The sequence below is a fragment of the Haliotis rufescens genome, unplaced genomic scaffold (assembly GCF_023055435.1).
Source record: "Haliotis rufescens isolate VD_foot unplaced genomic scaffold, xgHalRufe1.0.p SCAF_14, whole genome shotgun sequence".
NCBI classification, from domain to species: domain Eukaryota; kingdom Metazoa; phylum Mollusca; class Gastropoda; order Lepetellida; family Haliotidae; genus Haliotis; species Haliotis rufescens.
Genome location: NW_025963824.1, coordinates 7,329,502 through 7,341,653, shown reverse-complemented (window position 1 = coordinate 7,341,653; position 12,152 = coordinate 7,329,502). Strand labels below are relative to the sequence as shown.

Below are 12,152 nucleotides of genomic sequence, written 5' to 3'. Positions count from 1 at the left end.
AGGAAGGGCACTACCCACATTTTTAGTACAGATCTCACATACAAGATACACATATTTAAATCATTACTATAAGATTGTATTGCAACACTCTAAAACACCTTACTGTGAAACTTCTTCACATAACCCAAAACATTTCAACATCTAAAAATCAACTTCCAACAATCCAGTGAAGAGCCAGGATAGAATTGGACATCAGCAGCCCAAACTTGTAAAAGGTGACTAACGGGGTCGGGTGGTCAGGCTCGCTGACTTGGTTGATGCATGTCATCGATCCCAATTGCATGGATCGATGCTCATGATATCAATCACTGGATTGTCTGGTCCAGACTCGATTATTTACAGACCGCCGTCATATAGCTGGAATATTGCTGAGTGCGGCGTTAAACAACAAACCAACCAACCAACCGAGTGAAGATCCTGGTTATTATTAGTCTTAAGCTACACATGCATGTTGAAGAGGCATGGGTTAGGCGGTCTTACAGGTTACACACAACCAAATGTTTTCCGATAGACTTCTATAGTAACGTTATATTTTTTTTTAAATAACTAAGCATTCAACAGCTATTACCTGTACGTGTGTGCACAGTTCGGCCTTAGAGCAGCAATAAAAATTAAAAAAATGACTAGCTTAGCCAGCTCCTTTTCGGAGTACAGGAAGCTACACACCACCCCCAGTTTCGCACCAAATGTCACCTACTTGAAAATAGCTGTGGTCACATTCAGCATAAGTCATCATGTTGAAAAAGACAGTACTAAATATAGAAAAACATGGTCATTTTTAATAACTGGATGGATGTACATTTGAAAGACATAAAAATCTTACAGAATATCCTCCAATCACAGCCTGCAGATATCTCTCGATCTGCACTGAAGGCTCCCTACGAAAACCGCACTGTCCTAACTGGTTCTGATTTGGTGTAGTAGAACCTGTAGACTTGGTTCATTCATGTCATTGTTTCCCATCTGTGTAGATAGGAGTTTGTCATATCAATCACTGGATTGTCTGGTCCACTTGATTATTAAGAGGCCGCTGTCATATGTGTGGAATATTCAGGGTGCGGTGTTGAACAACAAACAAACCTGCCTGTATCACTAAACTGTTTAACTGCCTTTACATGTCCTCATCCTCATAATATTTCATGGGACCCGTGAAGATCCGGGGTAGAACTGGTCTTCAGCAACCCATGCTTGCCTTAAAAGGCGACTATGCTTGTCGTAAGAGGCGACTAACAGGATCGCTGGCTTGGTTGATACATGTCATCATATCCCAGTTGCGTGGATCAATGCTCATGATGTCAATCACTGGATTGTCTGGTCCAGACTTGATTATTCACAGACCATCATTATATAGCTGGAATATTGCTGAGTGCGGCGTTAAACAACACACAAACATAATATTTCAGCACAAAACAAACTGTAGACTTTATCAATAATTTATTCATGTTATAATTAAACAATAGCTTGTTCCAAAACAAAAGTAATGTTCCATATGTATATAGCACATAAATATAGTCAAAAGAAGTCAAATGGACTCCAGCTGTGATATAGTAGAATATGTAGACAGTTGAAAGACATGGAAAACAAGTCTCACTCATTCACAATAAATAACATGCATTCGACTTTGTACAACGTTTAACTGCAAGGTGAAATGGGGTTTAACGTCGCGTCCAAGATTATCGCACTTATATAGCGACGTGCATGCACGTGTGTGTGGCTGCTTGTACTAGTCAGGACTGATGCCGGTTTATAGTTAACTGCAAGGGAGATAACAATGTAACATCAGATGACAATCCTGAGTGAGTGAGTGAGTGAGTGAGTGAGGGAGGGAGGAAAGCTCGAAGTGATACAGGTCTCAGACGTTTACCACTTCGGGGAAACCCACGAGCATGGGTATGGTGCTGACAAACATAGAAATATAATCGTGGCGAACTGGGATTCGAACACACAATCATAGGTTTCTGGCATGCCCAAGGGACGCAACTCTGCACAGCGAATCGCAGCACCCTAGATGACTGGGCCACCCGTGTCCCCACCCTCGATCATAGGTTAACCATGTGTCAGTGCATTTTGGAATTGTGTTTCGTCACATGAATAAGTTAAAATTTAAGTCACATACACTACTTCAGCCATATTGTGTCTTTCCAATGAGCATGATGAGAGGCCCATTTCTGGTGTCCCCCTCCGTGATGTTGCTGGAATATTGCCAAAAGCGGCATAAAACCATACTCACTCACTCTAATTCGCATTTTCACATCCATGTTTATGCAGAAAAAGCTGGTTTCCCACACCGTAAATCTTGAAATTTATGCATCTCCAAATTATTACGACTGCTGACCCAAGGCCAAAAATGAGACTCAATATCAATGCAACCCCCCCATCCCCAGTGGAATGATACATATCCTGACCTTAATCCAATCAACCACAAATACCACTGCTTATTAGCCTTGAGTGGAGACCACTTCCGTAAAAACAATAAACAGTGTTTTCATAAAAACAACACGCAGTTTATATGTTTAGTCTGTTGACTGGCATTAAGGAAGTTAAATTGTTAACTGAACCAACAACAGGTCACTGATTGGTATGCGGACATGAGTGGGTAGAACTCTTGAACCCAGCAGTGATAACTCACCGGATGCACATTTTGTAACTCCTTTTCTTTGAATGACATTGTTATATACTTGTTACAACAGCTGCTCAATGCCCCTGTCCAATCAGACACTTAATGTAGCAGTCAGACACCCTTGATTCAGCAGATATCTTCACTGTAGCAGTAAAACACATTTACTTCTGCAGTCAGAAATCTTTACTGTTACATCCGTAACCATGACAACTGGCTTATCTGTCCAAACACCATCACCATATCCATGTAACCATGACAACAATTTCGGCTGTGAAAATGTCAAATATCATCAGTTCCACATGGAATTAGTTCAATCCCAAACAAATATTGCCAGTGTAAACAATCATATTGTTGAAAGAAATTTCTCGTCCACTACAGGAACAGATATTCTTTGACACACACACCATCAATATCACTGTAACCATGACTACAATTTCAAATCAAGACTTGGCACTGAATATAGTTGGTACCACAGCCACAGATTCAATGCCGCTGTCTACTACCTTCTTCTCCGATAAGACAATGAGGTACACTTTCCTGATGAGGACAGGGATCACCATGGTAACTGCTATATACAGCCAGTAGGGCACATGACGAGTGTTGGAGAAAGGGGCCAACCACAGACCTCTCCTGGTGGCATCTCGCAGGTGGTGTGAAAAGACTGCAGTCAGGAAGATGAGAGACAACGTCTTCAAGTAGCGGACTTTGAGCACCATCCCTAGAATCCATAATGATGCAGTCACCACAGGGATGATGGTGGTCAGATGGAGAGGTGGGCGGTCGGGTAGACTCAGTGCTGCCTATAGACAGAGAGAGTATATTAGGATGTATGATAACATGACACAGACACTGGGGTGATGGTGGGTGGTCGGGAAGACTCAGTGCTGCCTGTAGACAGAGAGAGTATATCAGGATGTATGATAACATGACACAGACACTGGGGTGATGGTGGGTGGTCGGGAAGACTCAGTGCTGCCTGTAGACAGAGAGAGTATATCAGGATGTATGATAACATGACACAGACACTGGGGTGATGGTCGTACGATGGAGAGGTGGGCGGTCGGGAAGACTCAGTGCTGCCTGTAGACAGAGAGAGTATATCAGGATGTATGATAACATGACACAGACACTGGGGTGATGGTGGTCAGATGGAGAGGTGGGCGGTCCGGTAGACTCAGTGCTGCCTGTAGACAGAGAGAGTATATCAGGATGTATGATAACATGACACAGACACTGGAGTGATGGTCGTCAGATGGACGGGTGGGCGGTCGGGAAGACTCAGTGCTGCCTGTAGACAGAAAGGGAATATCAGGATGTATAACATGACACAGATCCTGGGGAGATGGTGGTCAGATGGAGGGGTGGGTGGTCAGGTAGACTCAGTGCTGCCTGGAGACAGAGATAGTATATCAGGATGTATGATAACATGACACAGACACTGGGGTTAAGTGGGTGGTCGGGAAGACTCAGTGCTGCCTGTAGACAGAGAGAGTATATAAGGATGTATGATAACATGACACAGACACTGGGGTGATGGTGGTCAGATGGAGAGGTGGGTGGTCGGGTAGACTCCGTGCTGCCTGTAGACAGAGAGAGTATATCAGGATGTATGATAACATGACACAGACACTGGGGTGATGGTGGTCAGATGGAGAGGTGGGCGGTCGGGTAGACTCCGTGCTGCCTGTAGACAGCGAGAGTATATAAGGATGTATGATAACATGACACAGACACTGGGGTGATGGTGGTCAGATGGAGAGGTGGGCAGTCGGGTAGACTCAATGCTGCCTGAAGACAGAGAGAGTATATCAGGATCTATGATAACATGACACAGACACTGGGGTGATGGTGGTCAGATGGAGAGGTGGGCGGTCAGGTAGACTCAGTGCTGCCTGTAGACAGAGAGAGTATATCAGGATGTATAACATGACACAGACACTGGGGTGATGGTGGTCAGATGGAGAGGTGGGTGGTCGGGTAGACTCCGTGCTGCCTGTAGACAGAGAGAGTATATAAGTATGTATGATAACATGACACAGACACTGGGGTGATGGTGGTCAGATGGAGAGGTGGGCGGTCGGGAAGACTCAGTGCTGCCTGTAGACAGAGAGAGTATATCAGGATGTATAACATGACACAGACACTGGGGTGATGGTGGTCAGATGGAGAGGTGGGCGGTCGGGAAGACTCAGTGCTGCCTGTAGACAGAGAGAGTATATCAGGATGTATGATAACATGACACAGACACTGGGGTGATGGTGGTCAGATGGAGAGGTGGGTGGTCGGGTAGACTCTGTGCTGCCTGTAGACAGAGAGAGTATATCAGGATGTATAACATGACACAGACACTGGGGTGATGGTGGTCAGATGGAGAGGTGGGTGGTCGGGTAGACTCAGTGCTGCCTGTAGACAGAGAGAGTATATAAGGATGTATGATAACATGACACAGACACTGGGGTGATGGTGGTCAGATGGAGAGGTGGGTGGTCGGGTAGACTCCGTGCTGCCTGTAGACAGAGAGAGTATATAAGGATGTATGATAACATGACACAGACACTGGGGTGATGGTGGTCAGATGGAGAGGTGGGCAGTTGGGTAGACTCAGTGCTGCCTGTAGACAGAGAGAGTATAAAAGGATGTATAACATGACACAGACACTGGGGTGATGGTGGTCAGATGGAGAGGTGGGTGGTCGTGTAGACTCCGTGCTGCCTGTAGACAGAGAGAGTATATCAGGATGTATGATAACATGACACAGACACTGGGGTTAAGTGGGTGGTCGGGAAGACTCAGTGCTGCCTGTAGACAGAGAGAGTATATAAGGATGTATGATAACATGACACAGACACTGGGGTGATGGTGGTCAGATGGAGAGGTGGGTGGTCGGGAAGACTCAGTGCTGCCTGTAGACAGAGAGAGTATATAAGGATGTATGATAACATGACACAGACACTGGGGTGATGGTGGTCAGATGGAGAGGCGGGTGGTCGGGTAGACTCTGTGCTGCCTGTAGACAGAGAGAGTATATAAGGATGTATAATACCATGACACGGACACTGGGGTGATGGTGGTCAGATGGAGAGGTGGGTGGTCGGGAAGACTCAGTGCTGCCTGTAGACAGAGAGAGTATATCAGGATGTATAAGATGACACAGACACTGGGTTATGGTGGTCAGATGGAGAGGTGGGTGGTCGGGTTGACTCCGTGCTGCCTGTAGACAGAGAGAGTATATCAGGATGTATGATAACATGACACAGACACTGGGGTGATGGTGGTCAGATGGAGAGGTGGGCGGTCGGGAAGACAACGTGCTGCCTGTAGACAGAGAGAGTATATCAGGATGTATGATAACATGACACAGACACTGGGGTGATGGTGGTCAGATGGAGAGGTGGGTGGTCGGGTAGACTTCGTGCTGCTTGTAGACAGAGAGAGTATATAAGGATGTATGATAACATGACACAGACACTGGGGTGATGGTGGTCAAATGGAGAGGTGGGCGGTTGGGTAGATTTAGTGCTGCCTGTAGACAGAGAGAGTATATAAGGATGTATGATAACATGACACAGACACTAGGGTGATGGTGGTCAGATGGAGAGGTGGGTGGTCGGGTAGACTCAGTGCTGCCTGTAGACAGAGAGAGTATATCAGGAAATGTTTACTTGTCAAAATAGTATTAGAAAATTTGTTGTCATTAGGGTGTTGAAAGACATGTGCTCACCATTATTTTGTGCCTAAATGTTTACACTATTAAAATCAGATCTTAGTTTTCTCTATCGCTAAACAAAAATCTATGGATATCCCATTCGGGGTCACGTCAGAATGACCTTTCATCGGACCATTCAGAGTGTAGCTTATCAGATCATGAAAATCGGAATGTGTTTTTAATCATGCAACCTTGAACAATTTAACACGGGGTAGTCCGAATGACAGTTACAGGCTTAATGCCATCTTTTATCCAGTCCAGATTGTACTTTTGTTCATTTTCAAATTTTTAATCGAGAATTTGTCAAATTTGTTTCTGATTGGAATGACTTGATTATGTCAACTTATTGTCAGTCATTCCATTAGTCGATCAAAGTTCGCGAAAGGCTGTTCTGCTGTGACCCGTAATGGGATGTCCTCAGATCTAGTGATAGCGAGAACTAAGATCTAATTTTGATGAAATTGATTTTTAACTTGAGTTTCCTCAAACAATTATCATGTTCATTATCATTAGCCTGTAAGCTTTTTTAAATTCTAAGTACATTGTATTTATTTGGATGTAGTGCAAGAAACTGAACATGCTGAAACTGAAAAGCATAAAAAAGTGCGGGTAAAATGCATCATAAAGATTCTCAACTTCTTTTTATCTCATTATTACCCACAATTATTTTTTCTTAAAATATTAGTAAAATGTTTAAGACACAAACAACCTTTTTGCTTACACACAATTTAACATTGTGTGAGCTGGGCTTAACACTGCTTTGAGTGAGTGAGTATGGTTTTACGCTGCTTTTAGAAATATTCCAGCAATATCACAGCAGGGGACACCAGAAACGGGCTTCAAACATTGGACCTGTAGCAGGGCTTGGAGTCATCCGACAGATGACATCCTTAACTTGTCAGCTTGCTGATGGGGTTAACCGCTTTGGTCATGTGGACATGGCGTCCAGCCTCTGATCAGAAGGTCCGTGGTTCGAATTCCATCACGGGACTCGGACATTTTATGGCTGCTACATACCCATGTTGGGAATCGAACCCGGGTCTTTGGCGTGACAAGCGAACACTTTAACCACTAAGGCTACCCGATCGCCCCAATGCTGCTTTGAATAGTATTCCAGTTTTATCACGGTGTGTCAGCCTGAAGTGATGCAGGTCTCAGATGTAACCTCATTTGGTGCAACCAACAAGCTTAAGCATGGGTATGGGGCTGAGTGACAAACCTAGGGGAACTGGGATTCGGACAAACAATATCAGGTTTTGGGTGCGCCCAAGGGACACAACTCTGTACAGAAAATTGCTGAGCCTTACATGACTGGGCCACCTGTGTCCCTGGTAAACATTTGAAGCGAGCCTGGCTGAGCCCCAAGATGGTGAGTATGGTTTTATGCCGCTTTACCCCAAAAAGAGTGACATTAAATTGAATTTTGAACCGAACGTGCAGTATATACTCAAGCAGTTTGTTTACCTAGTAATACTTCACTTGAACAGTGACAGGCATTGAAAGCATATAAGCACGGCAACTTGGAAAGCTAACATGAGATGGGCACCCCAAAAGAAAACTAAGCAAGCTTTGCAAGGCCATCGTTCTACAACTCACGTCACCATTATGACGTCATATCGCTCATTGTGACGTAAAAGATACGATGTCACAGTTGTATATAGAAAAGCCCCTAATTTGATACTCTCTGTTGTATCCAAAATTTAAGAACATCCTCTTTGTAGATTTCTGGGGAGAAGTGCATTTTACTGGCTCACTTTTTCAGATCCAATTAGCGCTGTGGGGGCCCGAACGCGCTTCCCGGCTCACCGGCTTGGCTATTTAATGCGTTAATTAGAAGACGCTCTACCACTAGACCACGAGCGCTATCACATGTAATCAGTGTTTTTTTAATGAGTCATTAGCAACCCATTACAGGCCTCAAAGTTGCGACTAAAATGGTCGCCAATGCGACCTAAATTTCAATTTGTCTACTGTCTAAAATTCAGAGGTAGCCAAATGTAAGTTTCCCTAAGACTGACAACAGGTGTTGGATCGTAAAGATGTGTAAGTTTGCCTAAGACTGACAACAGGTGTTGGATCATAAAGACGTGTAAGTTTCCCTAAGACCAAAAACGGGTGTTGGATCGTGAAGCGAGAGTCACCGGAGCGTGAGGCACGGTAACGGTATAGCGAGACCACGGTAGCACTATAGCACGGTAATTGATGGTACAGCTCGGGCTGTGCCCGATAAACTGCATTTTTGCTGATTTCTGTCGTGTTTTCTGCACAAAATGTATTGCCACACAACCTTTGAATATTGTAGTAACTGCAACAGTGCATTTCGCAAGTTATAATTGTAGACATAATTATTTAAATATGCCTACCGACAATGACTTAACAAAGTACCATTCTATGAATGCGTCGATACGGCCGTCAAAACAGCTGTTTCAGTCAGAGGGGGTTTATTGTGATTATTAGCCTCTTATTGACCAATCAGAATCGAGTAATTTCCAAATTCATGGTAGAATGTCAATCACCAGGATAGTAACCGAGTCAGTTGGGAACCGACCCTCACCTTGATATTCAAAGACTTTGCAGCATAGAAATGATCCAGGTCAACTCCCACAGCAAGCACGGCACACAGGAGGCAGTTGAGAAGTTTGTAGCGGTCGAAGTTGACATTTTCCACCAACGCCCAGCACCACAAAGCTATCAGCCCATGTGTAGCACTGTCGATGCCTGCCCGAACCCAGAGATAATCCCCAAGTCTGTGGGCGATGAACGACAAGCCGCCGTCTCCGAGCAGACATGTTGACAAAAGAACGACCTCCAGAACCAAAGTGTTCGTCTTACTCAAACTGGAATCGAAAAACTGAGTTAACAGCGACATTTTCACACGTATCGTATTCGTACACACATTCCTTGTTTACGATGACGTGTTAAATCATCTAAGTTCTCGTCTGGGGTTTGATGCAATCTCGTTTGTGTATCACTACTATCAGTAGTTGCGTGGGTTTGTTTACAGCGGAAGTGTCTCGCCACATACACTTCCGGTTGTTGGTTAGTGTGAAATTCATCAATGAAAAGGAAACGGGATATGATCATACTTAATCAATTGAGCTCTCCTTCGCTATGGATAATAAATGCATGCTCAGTGGTTAAGAGAGCAGATACCAATTAACCATTAATGTTGACATGAATCACAGGGCATGCCGAGGTTTTTTTTGGCAGAGACCGTTACACAATTTAAGAATTTGTTTCACCGTAAGGCATGTAAGGGGAGATAATGGTATACACAGGGATTTATATTATGGCGAGCGAGTGAGTTGGGTTTACGCCGCTTTTAACAGTATTCCAGTTATATCACAGTGTGTCAGCTTAATGTTGGAGGAAAGCCCGAAGTGATGCAGGTCTCAGACGTTTACCACTTCGGTGAAACCCACGAGCACGGGTATGGTGCTGACAAACCTAGAAACATAATCGGGGCGAAATGGGATTCGAACCCACAATCATAGGTTTCTGGCGTGCCCAAGGGACGCAACTCTGCAGTGCGAATCGCGGCGCCTTAGACGACTGGGCCACCCGTGCCCCCATTTATATTACGGAAACTGGTTATGTCAAATTATTCACAGTCGCCTCAGGCTTGGCTGCAGCGAACGCAGATCAGTATTTTAGATATATTTTAGACCTGTACAAATTATATGTTCTTCGAAATGAAAGGATTTTGTACCAACATGTGTTTTTTTCACAAAAAGTGCTACGCGAAAATTCGTATTTGAGTAAGGAAGAGCAAACCCAAACATTAGATTCTATTCAAAACTTCATTTTAAAAACTGGCAGATTTTCAATTAAATGAATTGTTTAATATAAACTGCAAATAGATTTATTTTTATACACATCTAGCTTGGCGTGTACAATTCATTTGTAACATCTAACCTCCATTGATGTATGTATTGTATCATGTCTTTTATGTTATGGAGCGGTATTGACATAAGCGCTTCGCTTTTTTGCCAATCCATTTTCACATTTTTGTGAAAATAAATATGTTTAATCCATTTTGGATTGAAACATGAATTGACAACAGTCGTGTATAATGCAATCTTTACATCACAATTACGTCGTAAGAGGCGACTAACGGGATCGGGTGTTCAGCCTAGGCTCGCTGACTTGGTTGAAACATGTCATCACATCCCAATTGCGTGGATCGATGCTCATGATATTAATCACTGGATTTTGTGGTCCAGATTCGATTATTTACAGACCGCAGTCATATAGCTGGAATATTGCTGAGCATGCATTTATTATCTCAACTGCGTGGATCCATGGTCATGATTTCAATCACTGGATTGTCTGGTCCAGACTCGATTATTTACAGACCGCCGTCATATAGCTGGAATATTGCTGAGTGCGGCGTTAAACAACAAACATACACCTTGGAGGATCCTCACCCGTCCGTGCGGTTACCTAAAAGGACCAAAACATAATCGTCGTAAAATGACCTCTTCAAATTCGGACTGGACCCGTGAAGATTCCGCGGTAGAATAGGTCTTCAGCAACCCATGCTTGCCGTAAAAGGCGACAATGCTTTTCGTAAAAGGCGACTAACGGGATCGGGGGGTCAGTCTCGCTGACTTGGTTGATCGCAATTGCGTAGATCGATGATCATGATGTCAATCACTGGATTGTCTGATCCAGGCTCGATTATTTTACAGACCGCCGTCATATAGCTGGAATATTGCTGAGTGCGGCGTTAAACAACAAGCAAACAAACAAAGAAACAAATCTGGACTGACAATCTGAGTAGGTCGACACTAGGTTTTCTTTCGTGTTTCATACATTATATTAAATCATCTAGAAATAAATAAGCGACGACACAAGGGCCTGTGGTCCTATAGGAATTACCCAATCATTCTGTACCGGGAAATTTCATTAATTATTTGTTGGATTATCTTTTTATATCCTCCAAACTTGACCTTCAGAAAACCTAAGTAGAATCCTTAAATTCAACGATTCCAAATACTCAACATTTTTAGTTAGTGACTTTCTTCGTTTTCAACAAAACTTGTCATTTTCACTTATTCTTAACTAAATATGTTCCCTCCTTACTTTATCAGTTTTTTGTCTCTGCCGGTTTGCATCACTTGAAAGACGCGAGACCCGTGAAGATTCCGGGGTAGAATAGGTCTTCAGCAACCCCTGTTTTCTGTAAAAGGCGACTATGCTTGTCGTAAAAGGCGACTAACGGGATCGGGTCGTCAGGCTCGCTGACTTGGTTGATGTATGTCATCGATCCCAATTGCGCGGATCGATGCTCATGATATTAATCACTGGATTGTCTGGTCCACACTCGAATTTTTACAGACCGCCGTCATATAGCTGGAATATTGCTGAGTGCGGCGTAAAACAACAAACCAACCAACCAACTTGAAAGACGCAGGTTATGAATTATGAATTTCTGTAGTCGGCGACAAACCATTTGCTTCCAAAGGCCCTTGATAATTGTGTTATATAGGAGTACTTGTACACAACTTGACTATTAAGCGAAAATAAACCACTGGCACATCCTGTGTTGCTCTTCTGTTTGAACACCAGAGGCAGATGCAAGATAATATACTCATCAATAATTCACACTTATCTGTCTGCAACAAATAAATGTAATATATGTTTTCGATATCCTTCAAGTATTTTTGCAGGCAATACGTTTCCAAATCGTCAAGTATATTTAGTCAGTGACTATCTTCGTCTGCTATAAAAATGTCATTTACACATATAATAAAATAAATATATTCCCTCTTTAAATTTATCAGTTGTTTGTTTATGCCGACTTACATCAGTCATGTGTATCAC

At 43.4% G+C, this 12,152-nt stretch overlaps 1 protein-coding gene across 1 annotated transcript; it reads right to left on the bottom strand.

The window, feature by feature from the left end:
• Nucleotides 1-1,419: 1,419 nt before the first annotated feature.
• On the bottom strand, nt 1,420-9,352 carry LOC124112902 (transmembrane protein 267-like). The gene is made up of 2 exons (XM_046473081.2): nt 8,881-9,352; nt 1,420-3,420 (listed from the first exon to the last, which is right to left on the bottom strand). Exons 1-2 carry the CDS (start codon nt 9,193-9,195, stop codon nt 3,061-3,063), a joined length of 675 nt encoding a protein of 224 aa, XP_046329037.1. The 5' UTR covers nt 9,196-9,352; the 3' UTR covers nt 1,420-3,060.
• Between the last annotated feature and the right edge of the window lie 2,800 nt (nt 9,353-12,152).

Excerpts from the sequence above, each read along its gene's own strand:
- LOC124112902 (XM_046473081.2), bottom strand. The coding sequence starts at position 9,195 with ATGTCGCTGTTAACTCAGTTTTTCGATTCCAGTTTGAGTAAGACGAAC. Across the intron at positions 3,421-8,880 it reads CAAAGTCTTTGAATATCAAG|GCAGCACTGAGTCTACCCGA; the intron begins GTGAGGGTCGGT and ends CTCTGTCTATAG.